This window comes from Octopus bimaculoides, chromosome 18 (assembly GCF_001194135.2).
Source record: "Octopus bimaculoides isolate UCB-OBI-ISO-001 chromosome 18, ASM119413v2, whole genome shotgun sequence".
Lineage (NCBI taxonomy): Eukaryota > Metazoa > Mollusca > Cephalopoda > Octopoda > Octopodidae > Octopus > Octopus bimaculoides.
The window spans coordinates 51879954-51900061 of NC_068998.1; the positions used below are offsets into that span (position 1 = coordinate 51879954).

A 20108-nucleotide genomic window follows, 5' to 3' on the forward strand; every position below is an offset into this window, starting at 1 on the left:
ATATATATATACATACATACATACATACATATATATATATATATATATATATATATATATACATACATACACACACACACACACACACACACACACACAAAAGCACAAAACTACATTGAACTATGGCTACAAATGGTTATATTCTTAGTGACTGGTAGTGTTTGTTATCCTTTCTTATCATCTAGCTAATTCTATACACAAACTCTATACCTTCAATTTCATCTTAAATAAAGTATAAATCCCTTTCTTGAAGAACCAATCAGGAATAGTAACAGTAAGCACATTTAGCCCCAAAACATTTGAGTCACTTTCCTCTATCTAAGTCATGCCAGCATGGAAAAAACAAAACTTAAATAAAACAAATGAACAAACACATGAGAATAATGTTGAATTATAGATATCATTGTGAATTTGAAATGTTTTGCTGTTAACTCCTTTTTTTCATTCAGCTTTTTTAGTAATGGTCTCGAGTTCTTTATATCATGTAACACTGTGTAGGAATTTATGCTTTGTATTTTCATAAATTATGTATTCTATGATGAACGTTTCTTTTTTTAATTTTTAAGGAAACACTGAAGATTTCTCTTATTAATTTTTTGTTGTTTACCTCCAAGTTAGTTTTTATGTAAACCTAAGATCAAAAAGTATTCTGTCCATGACCATTCCAGCTTTTCATAGACCAAGGGCAGCATTATCAAATGTGTTGATTTTTTAACAGCAGTGTACAAGATTTGAGTCAGTTCAGCTAGTATTTCTAGCAGTTCGGTCCATCTTATACATTCCCTCATCTGCTTGACTATTGAAATATTTATATTTTGTAACATAATGAGTTGCAATTGTTTTTAATTTTTTCTGTGGGTTTTTGTTGTTTTTTCTTTGTAAATGCATAGTCATTTGTTTTTAAAATGGTCTTACTTGTATGGCCAATGTAACAATGTCATGTTTGCATAAAGATTTTAAATAAACATTAGTCATCTAAAGCTTTTATGAATTGCAGGTTCGTGGCTTCGTTGAGAAGGTGATTTTCTTTTTGTTTTTAAACTTAGGTGTTTTAGTAATATTATTATTAATGATAGATTGGGATTGGATGTCATGCGAATTCTGTTTGATCTGTTTTTTCATAACATGTTCATCTTTTCGATAACCAAAGTGCATTCAGTTCATGCAAAAGTTTTTGTTTGCTATTTGTTTTTACTGGATGTTATGTCATATTTACTTTGTTGAATTTGTTTCTGTGTGGTGTTCTACAGCTTGCCTTTCAAACTTGTTTGTTTATCTGTTATTGTTTTTTTTCTTTTCTTCTTTACTTTTTTTTTTTTTTTGCTATACTGCATTTACAGAAAAAAATCTAAAAGCTCTTGTGCAAAGTAATTTTATCCCTAATATCTATCTACACCGATATTCACTATCTCTATGTGTGTGTGTGTAGGCATTTATTATTTGTGATTTTAATATTTTCTCTGTGTGTGTGTGTGTGTTCATTATTTATTTGTTGTCGAGTGCAATTCCAAGAGGATTTAGTTGCTATTTCTACCAGGTCAGACTCATTTGTTGACTCAAACTTCAACCTATATTGAATATATATTACATATATCTGTATAACGTATATTGTATATATCATATCTCTCTGGTGTATATATTGTTTCATGATATTATCTAATCATTCATTAGTCTTGAATGTTGATTTTGTTCTGCTAACTTTTGGACCATTGTTATACTGTTTGTGAATTCTAACAGTTCCATAACATATTAATTGCCAAAGAATTAAACCTTGTAAAGTAGTGGCCTGGAATAGACCCTAGTTCTGCATTTGCAGCTAGAATTAACTATTTTAGTTTAATCATAATTCATGAATTTTATCTTTAATAATTCCTTATAAATTTCCTATCATGTATGAGATTGATGTTTTTTTGTTTGTGTGTGTGCGTGTGTGCACGTGTGGGTGTGATATATTAGTATTTCTCCATTATTCTTATCAGTATTGCATAATACTATTTTATAATTTTTTTTTTTTTTTTTTGGCATCAGGCAGAACTTGTTAGAGTTTCTGGTTAAATGCTTATTTACTGTCCTGTGTATGTGTGTGTTTATTGCTTTTGCCCTGGTGTAAATCTTCAAGTTTTCTGTCCATTTTTATGTTTCCCTCACGAAGGAAATTCTCCAGGGAATGGTAGAGTTAGTGAAGTTCAGCTTTCATTTGATTATAGTTCTATTTCCCTTGAAGTTGGTACCACAGATGAGAAGTGTAATTTGATTTAGACAGTATGTAGGATGTGCAAGGTTAACAAATTGATTTTCCTATGTTGGCAGCATGATTTTTGCCATTATAGAGTCTGCTTAGCTTCTTTTTTTTTATGCTATTATTTCTTATTCCATGTGAAAGAGATGACTGTAAATTATCAATAGTTGTGTGAATGTTATATAATAAATGTCTGTTACTTACTGATTTATCAATATCTTTCTTTAATTGTAGAATTTCCATTTCTAGTTTGTTTGTTTGCTTGTTTTTCTTTTTTCTGTATCCAGAATTCCTGAGTTTATTTGGCACTAGATCAGTTTATTTGTTTTTATGGAAATCTATAGAACATTTTTCATTTTTCGCTCTACTGTTGCCCAATTTTATGTTTATGTAATTACAGACAGCATTTTCTGTTAGTCATCTTTTACCAAAAGCACAATTATATACAAAAGATGTCTTATTTATGTTTTTTTCTTTTTCCTACAAAGAATTTTTCATTTATCCTTATTGGTTATTATATTTTGTTCAGAACAATAAATATTCCTGGGTTTATTCTCGATAGGAAAAAAAAATTAAAAGTTAATAAATAAATAAATAAATAAATGCTGAAAAATGTTGACTGATACGATAAACAAGCATGTAACATTGTTCTCACGATTCTTGCCTACTGTAAAAATGATAATAAAGATAGACAATAGTAACAAATGGGACCAATAGACACTTTGGCCAGAAAATAAGACCCCCCAAAGTCTATAAACATTGGTTACAATGTTTATAGACTAATTGGCATTGCTGTTCCAAAAGAAACAAAGCATTAGCTGCATATATATATATATATATATATATATATATATATATATTTCTAGAAACAGGGTAACCCCCAAAAGTGTATATGCACATTGCATAATTATAAAATCACTGTTTATTAAAATGCATTTCGTTTTCCAAATTCAAAGGAATGGACATCAATTTTTTAATGAATCCCTTTTTTTCAAATTGATGATTGCTCTGATCCAGGGCACTACAGATAACATAAAGCAATGGAATCACAAATATCATGATGCATTTCGTTTGGTGTTTGTGTGCTTCCTCATTTAATGGCTGCCCTCAATTCATTGTCTGTTGCTGGTTTTGTACTGTAAGTATCCCCTTAAAAAAAATAAGACTAGTGGTGTAAGGACCAGTAAACCCAAAGGATATTCTACTGAATCCCTTCATCCAATCCCTGTTTGGCAAAATTTCATCAAGGCCCTTACATTAATTATGGTCGTGTGGGGATCCCCATCTTCAAGTCCTCTTCAATGCTTAGCATAACAGATTGTTGCAGCATGTCCAAGTAAAATGGTTCAGATAATTCTTTTGATGATAAACTACACCAAACTGTAACTCTTAGTAAATTAACATCATGTTCCTCTTTAACATGTGGATTCTCAGTCCAATGTAGATACAGTTATGATGGTTAATTGAGCCATTTACTTTTTATATAACCTCACACTCTAAACAATCTTTGTTGGATAGTGTGTACCTTCTACTCATCTTTCCAAGTACCATTCACTAAATGTCACTTTTTGATCTGGATCATCTTTGATTAGATTATGGATTATTCTTTTCTAAGGACATCACTTCAAAAAGCAATGAATGATTCATTTCGAAATTCCTATTTCATGGCTCACTTGCTGCAAAGATTTTATTGAAATCTAACTATATGTATTTAGTACCCCATCTTGCTTTGTGGGTCTCATTGATGTCCATGGACTTATACTTGAATGGGCCCCAACTGAAGTATCCAAAGGTGTCAGATGTGGAATGTTAAGTTAGGCAGTAGATTAAATCCACCACACAACAGATGCGGTATTACATAAAACTGAAGACAGAAGATCTGTAAAAACCAGTGATATGGCATCATCTGGAGCCAAAGAAAGGTGTCAACAGGCAAGTCATGAAATTGAAACCACGAAGGAAAAATATCAAGCAGGAAAACATCAATGAAAATTGTGAGGAGATTGAAAAGGATTCACTAACACATACCATTAGAGATATTCATAAAGCATGAATCTAATAAGAAGGAAATTTGCACCAAGAAAAGATTTTTATCAAAGACAAAGATTGTAATATGCTTTATGAATGGAAAGATATAAAGGAAATTTGGAGAGAATATTACAAGAGCTTATAGAAAAATTCAACAGATGTTAATCAAATAGAAAGTTATCAAAATTATCAAAGTCAGAATTGTATAAGAGAAAGGAACACTTCTAATAATGTCTAAAATAAAAAGAAAAACAGAAAGAAAGAAAGAAAATGTTTTTAAAAAAATCAAAAACTCCTGCAACAAATGACGTAAAACTATGAAAAAAAAAGCCTCATTGAAATTTTTACACTATCTGTGCCAAAAAATATGGAACTTAAAATTACGGCTAAATGATTGGGTTAAATCAATTTTCAGACTATCATAAAAAAAAAAAGAGATAAAGGAAAGAAAGAAAAGAAAACAGCCTCATAAAAACTAAAAAAAAAAAAGCACCTCAGTCAGAATTTCCAATCTTGAGCATTTAGGTGTCCAATCAACCGAGCTACTAGATCCATTGAATTAGTGTGTGAGTGGCTGAGTACTCCAAAGACAAATGTAATATAAATGTAATTCTTTGCTAGAATCAGTGTGACACCTGGACCTTTGAATTACAGGTACATTTTCAGGTGCAGCTGTGTGGTAAAGAAGCTTGCTTCTTAACCGTGTAAATTTGGGTTCAGTCCTATTGTGCAGCACCTTGGGTAAATGTTTTCTACTGTAGCCCAGGGCTGGCCAAGAGCCAATGTGTTCAAGAACTGCATCAAGCTTCAGTGTTTGCTTTGGCATGGTTATTATGGGTGGATGCCCTTCCTAACACCAACCACTTTATAGTATGGACCAGGTATTTTTTCATACCATCTGCAGATATATGTGTGTTTGTGTGTACCCTTGTCTTGTCATTGTGTGATGGTTGTAAACAAGCATCACTGTCATACAAGCGATGTTGTTCATTTCCAGTTCTTCCATGAAAAACATGTCTGGCTAAGGGGAGAATTACCTTCTTTGGAAACAGGAAGGGCACCCAACGGTAGAAAATATGTCCCAACAAATTTCATCTGACCCTTGCAAGCATGGAAAAGTGAGCATTAAATGATGATGATAATGATGATGATGGTGATAATGATAGTGATGATGGTGTTTCCACATACTCAATTTTACTGAACGTATGGGTCGACCTGAAGCTATAGAAAATGATACTTGCTCAAGAAGCCACACAAGATCTCATGAATGTGCGGCAAACTTTTAGCCAGTCAGTCATACTGTGTCTACAATGCAATGTAAAGACAACAGAGCAATTATGCTGATGATTTATGCTGGTCAAATCCTACTTAGTATCATTGCTAATAGAATTAAAGTCAAATACGGAATGGAACAAATTGGTTTTAGAACTGAAAGAGGTACAAAGGATGCTATTGTCAAGCTGAAGTTAGTTACTGAGACAATTAGAGAACATGATGAAGACTTATTTATTGCTTCTATTGACTATGAAAAAGCTTTTGATGCAGCTATTTATGACAAATTATCGTCAGAGATGACAAGAATGGGATTTGTTCAACATTTTATAGAATTATTAAAATGACTTTATTCTCGGTAATCCATGACTGTTGACTGTGTAGTCTGAGATTAAGCAAGTGAAATGACAAAGCTGTATCTTTTGTACTTTCCTGTTTAACATCGATGCAGAAAGAGGAAAGCTGTTGAGAATTTTGATAGTACAGTTACAGCAGGTAGAATATAATTGTCACCAGTTCAGGATATGAGACAGTCTTAATTGCTGGCTATTTAGAATTGAGGATTGCGATAAAGAAAGTTCCAGAAATATTCTGAAGAATATAGTTTATTCGTTAATTTTCACAAATCTGAGTTAATAATTATCTCAGGAATACTATCAAGGTAATATTATAATAATTGACAATCAAACAGACAAAGTGATTCTTTAGATTTGCTATATTGGCAGTAATATTGCAAATGAAAACAATGACGGCAAAGAGATCAAAAAGAAGAAATGCAGCAGTAAAATCTATTAATATCACTTTAAACTATGTTACACGCATTTAAACATGTTCTCCTGTTTATGCGAAACATACCATATTTTCCAATATACATGTCAATGTGATATATAGTGTAACCATTCAGACATCATCACTATCTTTCCAGATTCTTCTGCATCTCACATGGAATTTTTGGTCTTCTAATGTCACTTTTGTGTTTAAGTCAATCTGTCTCTTTTGGCTGTAAATTTTGATAAGAAAAATTTTGATTTCTTAGTTGGAAAATACGGTGCTTCCTTTCCAGCTATCTCAGAGGGCAACGAACCAGCCATGGGCACCACCCATTCAATGAATAAAATATGAAAATAATCATATTTTTATAGTGATCTGATGATCCACTGAGAAAGTGATGCCAGGTTAAAGACTGGACTTTGGAAGCAAAACAAATAGATGAAAAGAAAACTCTAAGTGTATTGGAGACAATAGTAACTATCATGGATAACAGTAAGTGTGGGCACAAACCAGTGCTGCTGACTGTTTAGGATGGGACATGGTGTGGCCTCTGTGCAGTCAGCATTGCTGTGAGAGTAGTATAATAGCCAAGAGGTTTTGTGTAAATTGAAGTCCTGAATTAAAATAAGACAGATGTATCTCATGCAGGAAATGAGATAATGAAATAGCTAATGGCGATTTTAGAAATTTTGTGTATGATACAGACAGCAGATGAACTCTATAGTAAAGGGCAGAGGGAGTCATTGACCCTGAGTAATTGGAATTCATGTATGTATAATATGTGAGTATGTATGTGTATCTATTTATGTTGCTTTCTGTGCCATTTTGTGAGAAGCTTTAGTTTTGTCATTTTTCTTTTATTTCTTTAGAACCATACTAATAATTCTATTATCCTTACAACTATCTTTTCACAGTTTCTGTAATTAAATTTTTTTGGTAGGTTAAAATTTATTTTGAGTGAAATTGATCAGATGAAATCTGACAACTCCTTTGGAGAATATCATTGATCCTCTAAGATCATTATTGTCTTTTTTTTTTTTCACTTTGAATTTTCCATGATGAGAATTATGATTAGCTTCTTTTTGTTATCATATTCACACCAGCGCATATTTGCACACACACACACGCATGAACATCAGCACCTCCAGCAGTAGTCATTTTCTTAATTCAATCAAAAACACTGCTACAGCATTTATGCTTTTTATTTATGGCATACGCAGAAGAGGAAGAACAGAGCCATCGGCCTTCTGCAGGGCCTCTTATGATAGTAAAGTTGAATGGTGAAGGAAGAAGGAAGCATGTCTCATGGGTTACTACAACAGGGAGAAGCACATCAACACATTAAGTAAACGCCAAAATGAGGACTTGACAATCGGTGATGTTTTGTTTACATCCCCCATAACTTAGCTTTCTGCAAGAGAGATTGTAGATTAAGTACCAGACTTTTTAAAAATTAAGTTGCAGGCTTCATTTGTCCATCTAAACCTATGAAGCCAGGACCCTGGCATGGCCACGTTCCAGAGACTGAAAGTGTGTGTGTATGTGTGTGTTATGCCCATTTAGGTAGGTTGATAAATAGACAGACAAACAGACAAATAGAAAGAAAGAAAGGAAAACAGACGGAAAGAACTGCAGATGGAATTGATGGATGGACAGGGCTGAGAAGCAGGAAAGTAGAAAGAAAGAAAAAAAATTGTAGAAGCCCATTTGGAAATTATAATTCAAAGAGCTGGTCATGTCTCAAAATCTCACATACATTTAAACTGAGAATTACATTGAAGATACAAATGCCTATCAAATTAATGAACCTCTTACACCACTTGACAAGTAGGTAGTACCATTTTTTTGAACAAGAATACTCATTGATGAAATCTATCAAAAGAGTTGTTTACCAAAATTTTAACAGGATGCATGGCACCATATTGAATAATTGCCAGTTCCTTTTTCATAAGCGAACAGGATGTACAACAACGTATATCTTGTCATGCACCACGCAGACAACAAATAATATTTTAGTATAGATTTATATATATATATATAAAATATATATATATATATATATTTATGTGCATCATGTGATATTGATGTATCATGACTATTTGTGTGTCAAATAGTCATTGGTTGGCTACAGTTCTGATTACTTCCTGGATGTCAAAAACACCTACGATGTTAAAAATGCATTTTGGATGTCATGGTTAGAATGCCTTTAATCTTAAATTTTCTCAATTAGGGTTGAACCGGGTTTAAATAACAACAACTTCAAAAGGATACAAAGCTATGTTCATCTATTTAGGAAAGGTATGAATGCCATTGGAAGTTTATATACTAGATAGAAAATTATAGAAGTAACATAAAGAGCTATGCTGCACAAACCTTTTTATACAAAACCAGCTAAGGGAATTCCTTATATGAGTTAGGTTCTAAATACTCCTGTAATAGGTTTTCTAATCTAGTTGATGTTCACCCTGGAGTCTTTATAATATCAGAATCAAATAGAACCAAAACTGTCAGCTACCATTAAGTGATTAAGGAATGACGGCTTAATATTATCTCATGGTAGTTGATAATATAGCATCAACATTTCTCAACTTGTTAGAAAAAGCTTTTTATTAGGTGTACATTTGAGGAGATTTTTCAAGGCAGATAATTAGCGAAATACAGGTAAATGAGCAAGGTGGGTGATGTAAAGCAGGTAAATGTTAAAGGATGCAAGCATTCACGATTTCAAGTAAACTGAGAATAAGTTCTTGAAGATTAAATAACAAATGAAGCCTTCCTTTAAAAGCTGAAGACAACCTTGATTGCATGAGGTCAACACTTGAAGATATTTCTCATATTATCAACATGATCGTCATCATTAACATTTTCTATGGTCAAATGCCCTGACTGTCACCAACTCTCACATGCACGTTATCAATCACTCTGAAAAGATAAGAATGTCAAATGTGGCTGTGTGGTAAGAAGTTTGCTTCCCAACCACATCGTTCCAAGTTCAGTCTCACTTGGGCAAGTGTCTTCTTCTATAGCCATTGGGCCAAACAAACCCTTATGAATGGATTTGGTAGACGGAGACTGAAAGAAGCCTGTTGTGTATATATAAAATTCAAACCAATTCTCATATATTCCATCTGCCATATATATAATTATGTGTGTGTCTTTGTGTCAGTGTTTGTCCCCCACCACCAATACTGCATGACAACCGGTGTTGGTATGTTTACATCCCCAAATAATAACCAAATCTTCTTCAAATTATACTCTAAAATTTAAAATATATATGTATATAAATAATGTCATATTGAATAATTCTGTTGGAGATCCACTGCACAGAACAAAAGCCGGGGGTGGTCATGGCGAGTGAGTCTTTCATCAGTCAGTCTGCTCAAAGCTTAGACAAAGCAACTTCAACAACAACTGCATCAACAGACTACAGATACGTACAACTCCATTTGCAATGGTAATGTTAGGTTTCCATGTACCGGACTTAGGTACAGCCAAATTTTCTAAGCAAGCTTTTAACTTTGTCTCTCGAGACAGACCAAAGATGAAGGAGAGATAGCTAAAAATAAATAAAACAAAATTTTAAACATTAAACAATAAAAAGAAAAGAACAATAAAACAACAAAAACACGTCTGTTTAGTAAACAGACAATGAAAAATTACAGATTAGCTGAGAAAGTACTATAACGAATAGAAATGTTTATCTTCTTCATGCCACGTTGTGTGACGTATACGACCTGCTAATTATGCAAAAGGATGATAATATAAAAGTGGTACATGTTACAATATAGATTTTAAAAATCATTTAGGAGTTTCCATTACTGCAATGTTTGGATTCACCAAAGTGGGATTGGGTGGACGGAGGCAGAACAGTGTGTGTGTGTGTGTGTGTGTGTGTGTGTGCTTTGGTAACGTATATTAGAGAGGAAACCAGTGAACATGTGCTATCAAAGGAAGTCCCTTGCAATATTTGTTTCATCCATCTTACACAACTACAACCTTGTCACCATGATTATTGTAAACTGTTCAAATTACTGACTAATGAGCAAAATCTTGGTTCAGTCACACTTTATGCTTCTGTGCAGTTTCTCTACTACTGCTCATTAAGACCAATGTTTCTCTCTCGCTCTCAGTCTCTCTCTCCCTCTTTCTCAGATATAGTCTTCTACCTGGCAGGTTCTGGCCAACTTTCCTACCCATGCAAACAAGATGAATGTTAAACGATGATGATGTGTTATCTTTCATTTGTTTCAGTCATTAGACTGTGGCCATGCTGGGGCACTACATTGAAGAACTTTTTACTCAAATGTATGGCCCCAGTACTTTCCTTTTTAAGCCTGATGCTTATTCTATTGGTCTCTTTAGCCAAACAACTAAGTAACAGGGACATGGATACCAACACTGGTTGTTAAGCGGTGGATGAGAGAGCAAACAGACAGAAAGACACTCTCTCTCTCTCTCACACACACATTATATATATATATATATATATATATATATATATATATTGGGTCATTCCATAAATAATGTGGTCTTTTTATACTTCTTTTATTTTTCAAAATTAAGATAAACAAAGTTCTTCTTTAATCTAAAATATATTCTCCTTAATTTTCTGCAATGCTTTTCAATCTATCTGTTAGACTTGCAAGGCCCCTCTTCCAAAATACAGTTGTCCGTGATGAAAAATATTCCTCCAATACTGTTCTGACTTCTACAGAATTCATATTTTTCCGTCCAAATGGCTTTGAAGACTGTTGAATAAATTATGATATGATGGGGCAATATCTGGCGAATATGGTCGGTGAGGCATCATTTCCCATTCATGCTGCTCCAGCCTTTGGAATGTCATCCTCACTGTATGTGTTTGAGCATTATCCTGATGGAAGAACACCTTTTGTCTTGAAACTGAAGATGGTCGTTTTTCTTCTAGCATTGACTTAAGCCACTCAAGCTGTTCACCAGAGTTCTTCGTTATCATTTGGTTAGGGTTTAAAAGTTCAAAGTGTACTAAACTTTACATATCCTACCAAACACATAACAACACCATAACAAGGTGGAGACTTTCTTTAACCTGGGGTGCTGGTGTTTCTCCTTTCTCAACTCCCTGTCTTCAGTGTTTAACATTTTTATAGAGAATCCATTTCTCATCACCAGTCACTATTTGGTCCAAATATGCTTCATTTGTGAGACATGGCAGCAAAGAAGAGCACACATTCACTCTGTTGGTGTGTCTGTGTCACCATAACTTAGTGATTTGGCAAAAGACACCAATTGTATAAGTACCAGGCTTGTAAATAAAAGTAGAGGGGTCAATTCCTTTAACTAAAAATTCTTCAAGGTGGTGCCCCAGCATGGCCACATTCAAATGAATGAAACAACTAAAAGATAACACACACACACACACACACACACACACATACATCAAATACAGACCCATTAGAATGGGAAGGTGTCTATAGTTGGATGATAGTTAACTGTTTTGTTTTAAGCAATGGTAGTTTTTCAAAACTGTTTATTATTTCATTGTTTACTAATTGTCTTTTTCTTGTTTTAGAAATCTGGTCCAAGGAAAAAGTGTGTTGCTTGTAAAATTGTTGCACATAAAGAGTGTATGGGGATATTAGAAAAGGTAAGTGATACTGTGTACTACTTTATCTTTAAATATAGTCAACTGAATAAGCCTGAGTGTTAGAATATAAGTAGTTACTAACTAGTTCTGTTAATAGTAGTTTCAATGTTTCCTGTGGAATAATGAGTTGCTTAAAATAAATTTTTTATAGACTTGTTTTTTCTTTACACAAGATGAAGACAAGATTTATCATATATTTTACTCGTGACGTCAGACAAAATTATCAACATTTGGATTATCACAACTTCTTAACTAGGACAATTCTCCCCATTCTATACAATTATCGATAGACAAGCAGGCAGTAAATAATTCTATCAATATTAATTTAATGTTTCCTGCAAAATAATTACTTGCTTAAAATAAAATGTCTTTTTTTTTTATGGGGTTGTTTTTACTTTAGGCAAGAAGATTTATATTTTTACTGCTTGTTTTAAATTAGAATTATCAGAATTTTTATTATCACAATTTCCCAACATGTACAACTCTCCCTGCTCTACACAAATATGCAAACCATACATTTTATATTCCTCTGAGAAATATTTCATTTTATTTTTCTTTGAGATACAAATATCTTTCCTTCTTATCTCTATTATCAAAAATATACTTTATATTCACTCTCAAAAGATAGCGTTTTCACTTTTGTAGATCTATCTCATCCCCATTCTTTTACTCGCTTTGCTCATTTGGATTTCAGCAACAAAAAGTTTCAGTAGATACCCCCTTATGCCTTCTAAGTGTTCCATCTGCCTACATTGCAGGAGATGAGTAAACCACTTCCTGGAGCCAGGGAACATTTACTCACCATTGCAATGCCTGCACGATAACTATCAAAAAAAAAAAAAAAAGGCATCTTCATGTGTTGCACAGCCTGCCAGATATCCCTCTTTCCAATATCACAGCTAATCTGTTTGATTCCTAATCGAAAGGATCTCCACCAAATTTTCCAAATCTTCATGCTGAATACTCCTCAGCCAAGATGGTTTCTGTTATCAATATTTTATTTGAAATAACTTTTATATTTGTATTGCCAGTTGGACTTTCAATTCTATACTACATCGATTCCATAAATCTCCTCCCAAATTCTTCTTATTGCCACGACATGCATCTGCAATAGAAATTCATTGATGAATGCAGTAGGCACTTTAGCCCTGACACTACCCTTTCAATTACCCTGACATGGGGCACTCCAGAGCTTTCTCCTATTGTCACCCTAAGTCTTTCATCCCTTTTGGTACCAAACTACCTGAGACGCCCTGGTTGTACAATAAAAATTTCTTGTTTTAAAATGGTTCAAATGAAAACTTTCCATCAAAATTTCATGTTACTTAATGATCTGACCACCAGTTTAATAATAACAAATTTATTTTACTAAATTTTTTGTTATTTTCAAAATTAATTGAACTAATGACAGTGAATTTCAACAACTATATGATAACAAAAAGCTTATAAATTCTCACTTTAAAGAAATATATTCCCAGTCTTTAGGAACATGCTGCAGTATGTACCAATGGCAAAGGGAAATAATCCCCTATTGTTCACCTTCGTAGCAAGGCTCCCCCCCCCCCATATTTTGAAAAGGTCTTAGGCCAAGAAGTTTTGGAGGTCTGACGATAAGCCATAAAGCTAAATCCTTTATGGACGGGAAACCCAGGGTAATCCCATAAACCAGCCTCCTCCATTAAATATATATATATATATATATACACACACACACATGCACACCCATACATAATGGGCTTCTTTCAGTTTCCTTTTACTAAATCCACTCACAAGACCTCGGTCTGTAGTAGAAGATGCTTGCCCAAAGTGGTAAGTAACGGAACTGAACCTGAAAGCACACAGTTTGGAAATCAACTCCTAAATATCACAGTCGTAAATATTTATTCGAAAGATGTTTAAGATGTTTGTTTCACAAATATTCAATGATATTTTCAGAAGATAGGTTGGTAAATAACTTTATCGCTGGAGCTGTATCTCCCATTTTGTTGGGGATTTTTTCTTACATCCTTTTCTCTTTTTTAAAAATATTTTTCTTATATTTGTGAATGTTAAGAAAATATTTGCTTCCAAACCCTGCATGCATTCTTGTTTTTCTTCTCAATATCTCATTCATCAGCAACATATGTGACCCTAACCCTTGCAGGCTCCCTATCACATCTACATCAGTTACAACAATACTTTCTTCTTCATAATGTCTGCCATTGTATTATATACAGGGGAATATTACAGATTTATAACTCCCTACTGTTGGATTTATATATATATATATATATATATACACACATATACATACATACCTATGTGTGTGTGTGTGTGTGTGTCTATATGCATATATATACACACACACATATACATACATACCCATCATCTTCATGTAACATTTATTTCCCATGCTGGCATATATATATATATATACATATATATGGATATATATGCACTTACATATATCACTAATCTAACACACTATTAGAGATTCTGTTTAAATTACTATTTCACAAATAGTTTCTTACATATACTTGTGTTAGACTCACACACCATATAAATAGATATACTGATAGATATATCTACACATAATGCAAGAAAGCATGGCTACCTACCACTTGTTAAAAATTTTTGTTTTCGATTTGGTAAAGTAAAATTTGTATGGAATTTCACATGAGAATAATTACAGTTACATGTGTGCACACACACACCTCACAAACACACACACACACCTCACAAACACACACACACACATATCACATCATGTTATCGTACAGACCATTGGATGTTGTTATATATTGCTAGTCACAATGCGCTTTGCATTATCTTAGCTTTCGAATGATGCCATCTCACTGGCTGGGTCAGCAGGCTAACATTCCCCACTGACCAGAGGCTAGCCCATCATAGGGTTACTCACTTATGGCTGAGGGATTGACACAACATGAAATGACCACAATCCTCTGCCCAGTATGGGAATCAAACCCATAACCTAGCAATCGTAAGAGCAAAACCCTAACAACTAGGCCACATACTTTCACACACACACACACATATAATCTGCAAATATATACATATACTAACATGAAAATGTTTATGTTGTCACACTAACTGAAAGAAATAACAGTTAAATCTCCCTGAAATAACAACCCCACAATCATAAGAATGAGGAAGTACACATTATGTATTGAAATCATAAATAGTCCTAAAAATGATTGGTCTGCTTGATTAGGGGTTGACGAGGAACTTAACTGCAATAGCAACGTCATATACAAACATATATATATTTTTATGTATATACATACATGTATATAATCGTGTCTGTATTGTTGGCGATTTTCTTCCTCCGTCTTCCCTTCTTTTGGACTTTCCTCTATTTCTGAAGAAGATCTTGGCTTGAAACATTAAATTCTTTTGCCTTCCTTTCCTGAACGTAGCATTGTAGCTCTTTAGGTGAATTCAACACACACACACCTATGCATGCAGGATACAAATGTAAGGGAGGACTAACCATGATTGACATGTATAATTACTTAATTATGCCATAAGCAGGAAGTTTAATTATTTTAGCAGATATGGGAGCCAACTCTAAACATGTTTCAATCTTATTGTGGTCTTATCAGCAAAGCATAACCTTCATTGCTCTTGCTGAAATAGTGATGGGAGAATCAGAAGATATGTGTAGAAGATTGTAAATTGATTGTTGTAAAAGAATCAAATTGTTTAGAGAATATATCAACCATGTGAAAAACAATAGTTAATGATACTTAACACTGGAATAAATAATGCTAAGAAGAGAGGCATTAATGTCACAACATCATTGCTTACACCAACGCATAATACTTTAGTAATTTAAGAAAATTGTTTGGTGAACTTCTTTTCAATTTTCATAAAAATGATTAAAAGCTACTTTCTAAAGCATGAAGACGAATTTCTTTCCAGTTTATTAGAAAAAAGAATTATAGTTATGTTGAAACAAAAGCAAAAACTGAAAAAATAAATAAATAAATAAATAATAATAAATGAATAAAACAAGAAAAAGTGTTGTCCAGAGGGTAATAAAATCAAAAAATATCCTATAATGTTCAGCAGAGACTTTTTTTTTAATCTCTAGCTATTAAAATACACATTTTAAATGCCAATATATATGTTTATTTCAAGGATTTCTGATAGTTTCTTGTCATTATCCAGTTTTCAATAATAGCTATGTAAAACATGCCGTTTATTATGAATGGCCCGAGGTAAAAGTTGTTAAGAGGTTCACAGAAATTTTCCATTTTTAAATTCAATATATACTGTCACTTGAGAAAAGAAATTTTCAATTATATAAATTTTGAAACTCTCAGACACTTGCCATTATAACTGACTTCTAAATTCTACAAATAAGTGTGTGTGTGTATGAAGCCAACTTTTGCCCTGAAAGCCATGCCTGTGTTTATATAACCTTTTCTTTTTTTTTTGTGAAGATAGTAGGATATGATGTGAGAGAGATTTGGATATTTAGCTACCATTTCTAGCATACTAAATGAGTGTGTAGAGATTTCCTTGGCTTGTTGTATCAAATAGACATCAGAATCATAAGTTTCAACCGTAGACTTTCATTCATCATCATCATCATCATCCTTTAACATCCGTTTTCCATGTTGGCATGGATTGGACAGTTTGACAGGAACTAGCCAGGCTCCAAATTGTCTGGTTTGACAGAGTTTGTATGGTTGGATGCCCTCCCTAATGTTAACCACTTAACAGAATGTACTGGGCATCACCATGGGTGCTTTTATACATGGCACCTGCACAACTCCTTTATACTAACAATCCTTTCTACTATAGGCACAAAGCCAGAAATTTAGAAGATGGGGTTAGTCGATTATATCGACCCCAGTGCTCAACTGGTACTTATTTCATTGACCCCGAAAGGAAGAAAGGCAAAGTCTATCTCAGTGGCATTTGAACTCAGAACATAAAGATGGCTGAAATGTTTCAAAGCATCTTATCTTGTGTGGTAACTGTTGTGGCAGCTCACTGCTATGATGAGGACGATAATGGTTTCTAATTAAGGTAGTGAGCTGGCAGTATCATTAGCATGCTGGGTGAAATGCTTAGCGGTATTTCATCTGATTTCAAATTCCACCAAGGTCAACTTCACCTTTCATCCTTTCTGGGTTGATAAATTATGTACCAGTTGCATACTGGGGTGAATCTAATTGACTGGCCCACTCCCCAAAAATTTTGGGCCTTGTGCCTAGAGTAGAAAAGAATAATGGTTTCAAATTTTGGTACCGGGCCAACAATTTCAGGGAAGGATGTAAATCAATACGGTTGGCCCCAGTGCGCAACTGGTACTTATTTTAATGACCTCTAAGGGGATGAAAGGTAAAGTCAACCTTGGTGGAATTTGAATTCAGAATGTGCACATTTCATCTATTCAATTTCACTCACAAAATTTGGGTGACCCATGAATATAATAATAAAAGACACTTATCTGAGATGTCACACTGAGGAACTGAACCTGGGACCTTGTAATTACAAAGCAAACTTCTTAACCATTTAGTCATGCTGCATCCTATCTGTACAGCAATATTGAAACTATTATTTGCTTGAAGTTGTTGGATTACCGACTTTTAAGTTACCTGGGAGGCATACCTAGGTAGATTCTTATTTCAGTCACCCACTTAGCTGTTTCAAATGGGTTAGTGAACAGAAGATTAATTGCCAAAGCTAATCAGTATAAAAACTGGCAGCAAACTACCTGCTACAAACTAAACAGAATTCTAATTTAAAATAGTCGTTCAATTATTATTAAGAATGACAGCTAACCAATCATCAACTCAAGGTGCACAAATGAGGTAAACATCTGTATAGTTAATCAAATAATTATATTTTACTTTCTGTCAATCAAACTGTTTAAGAGAAATTTTGACAAAACTGACTCAAGCTAATGAGGAAACCGCCAAGTAAAAGTTACTCAATTTGTGGGAGAAATAGGAACCAATTGTCCCTCAATTCACAACCTACCATCTTAAAATAGAAGGTAGGACAGTCTCGTTGAATAATGCAGTACTAGGAACACTATTTTTGAACACAAGACAGATACCATTTGATTGTGTCAGCAGAAACTGAGTTGGTTTGGGGTTAAACAACAACTACACTGAGTCTAAAAGCTACTGTGTAACATATTGTATAATATTCAAATACTTCACCATTTTTTTTTTTTTTTTTTCTTTTGCCTGGAGCTGTAGTGTAACATTCTCTTCTACTGAAGAATAGTTTTTCAGAGCTGCTCTTGTGTTTTCCTTTTCATAAAACAATTCATTTTAAATGATTTTCTCACTGTTCATTGTCATCATCATCATCATCATCACCACCACCACAATAATAATAGTTATAATAATGATAATAATAATAATAATGGTTATTATAATAATAATAATAGTTGTAGTAATGATAATAATAATGATCGTTTGAAATGTATGTTAGTGTTACAATACGGGAAACTTGAGGTTAGCATTCCAAGCAAATGTCATTCCATTGGTATTGATTAATAATAATTCATCTAAACCAAATTTAGACATATAGGATTATTTCTCTCATGTTTTGTATCCAATCGGTGTGTGTGTGTGGCTGTGGCATATCTTTTTTCATGTTTTAATCTAATAACATCATCAATCAAGTCTTCATTTTGAAACCCCACCACCCACCTCCTCCACTCTGTTTTTCCTCCATGCCACCTCTTAACACTTTCTGATTTTATATCCATGCAATGAGAAAATGAGGAAGCCTCTACATACTTGTTGGAACTGCAAGAAATAACAGCCAAAACAAAACAAAAAAGTCTGTCAAGCCACACTCTACTGTCTTGAAAAGAGAGGATCACATTGGATTGTGTAGACCAAGATACGCTATATTTGGTAGGATGGGATGGTCATGGATGAAACCTGTTTGATCATCGGTTTGCTTGGTCAGAAATGGTACATAATTTGAAAAACAAAAAATGGCTCATCATTATCATACATCTGCTTTCCATGCTGGTATGGGTTAGAAGAGTTTGACTTCTCAACATACATTTTGAAAAAGAACTTGACATTAATAATAAAGGAGTCTGTATTTAGTTATTCAAACAGTTAGAAATAACCAATTTTCCTTAAAAATCATACTTCATCTTCTTAAAGGAAGATGCTACCTATGGCTACATTAGATAATGAACTATTAGATACATTTTAAACCTTTAATAATTTTGGTAGTATATTATGGTTGCAAAACCAAATATAGCATCCCTACCAACAATTAATATGTGCATACCAGTTGCCAGGAGTGGACTTAATAGGTAAATTGGTCTGTCCAATAGTGTTACACTGCTATATTTGGTGGCTATTTAACTCTTTTGATACCAAACTGGCTGAAACTACCTCTGGCTCTGTAGTGCAAGTGTCTTGTTTTCATAAGTTTTGAATTAAAACCTTCCACCAAACCTTAGTCACAATTTATGTTTCTAACACTAGCTGAATGATAACTAAGTTATTTTACTAAATTCTTTGTTATATTTAAAATTAATTGAAAGAAACACAGAGCTTCTCAAAATAGATACAGTAACGAAAGAGTTAAGCAATGTGTTCATGGATGGTTAATGGGTTGGATGTGATACCAAAGAAGAAGTAATAATTCCTGAAATGTGCATTTACACTAATTATCTATTTTTCTATTTTCAGTTGCATTTTTTATGTATCTGTATTTATAAATGAAACTTTGTAACTTTCAATTCTGGCTCTAATTTCTGTTGAAAATCTGTAGAGATACACTTGAAAAATAAATATTAGATACATTGTACCTGAAAATAAAATGACTGGATGGGTGTGGTTGGAATGCTTTTGATCAAATATATGTTCAATGAAACTAACCTTGTACTAACAAAAACAACTAGATGGTATCCAAAATAAGTGGGAGAGATTGACACTATGTAAGATCCAAAGAAACTAAAATGTTTTTATGAAGCTGATACCATTAGTGATTTTTAAATTTTGGCTTTCACCACTTTATTGCAATGTATTAACATTCATTGAACTAAACACTCTCCAATATTTAGTTGTGTTCTTTTACATTCTCAGTTTAAATTTTGCCAATATTGCTTTTCCCCCCTTCTGGGGGTGAAATGGGCTCAATAAAATAAAGTACTAGTCCAATGTCAAGGACTTGTCT

At 33.4% G+C, this 20108-nt stretch overlaps 1 protein-coding gene across 1 annotated transcript in view; it reads left to right on the forward strand.

Moving 5' to 3' along the window:
- Window positions 1-20108, forward strand: part of LOC106878091 (diacylglycerol kinase zeta-like) — a 352548-nt gene that overhangs the window by 149889 nt on the left and 182551 nt on the right. Inside the window, exons 4-5 of the mRNA XM_052974271.1 lie at window positions 998-1018; window positions 11862-11936. Of these exons, the coding sequence (XP_052830231.1) occupies window positions 998-1018; window positions 11862-11936 (96 nt within the window). The remainder of the gene's footprint in view (window positions 1-997; window positions 1019-11861; window positions 11937-20108) is intronic.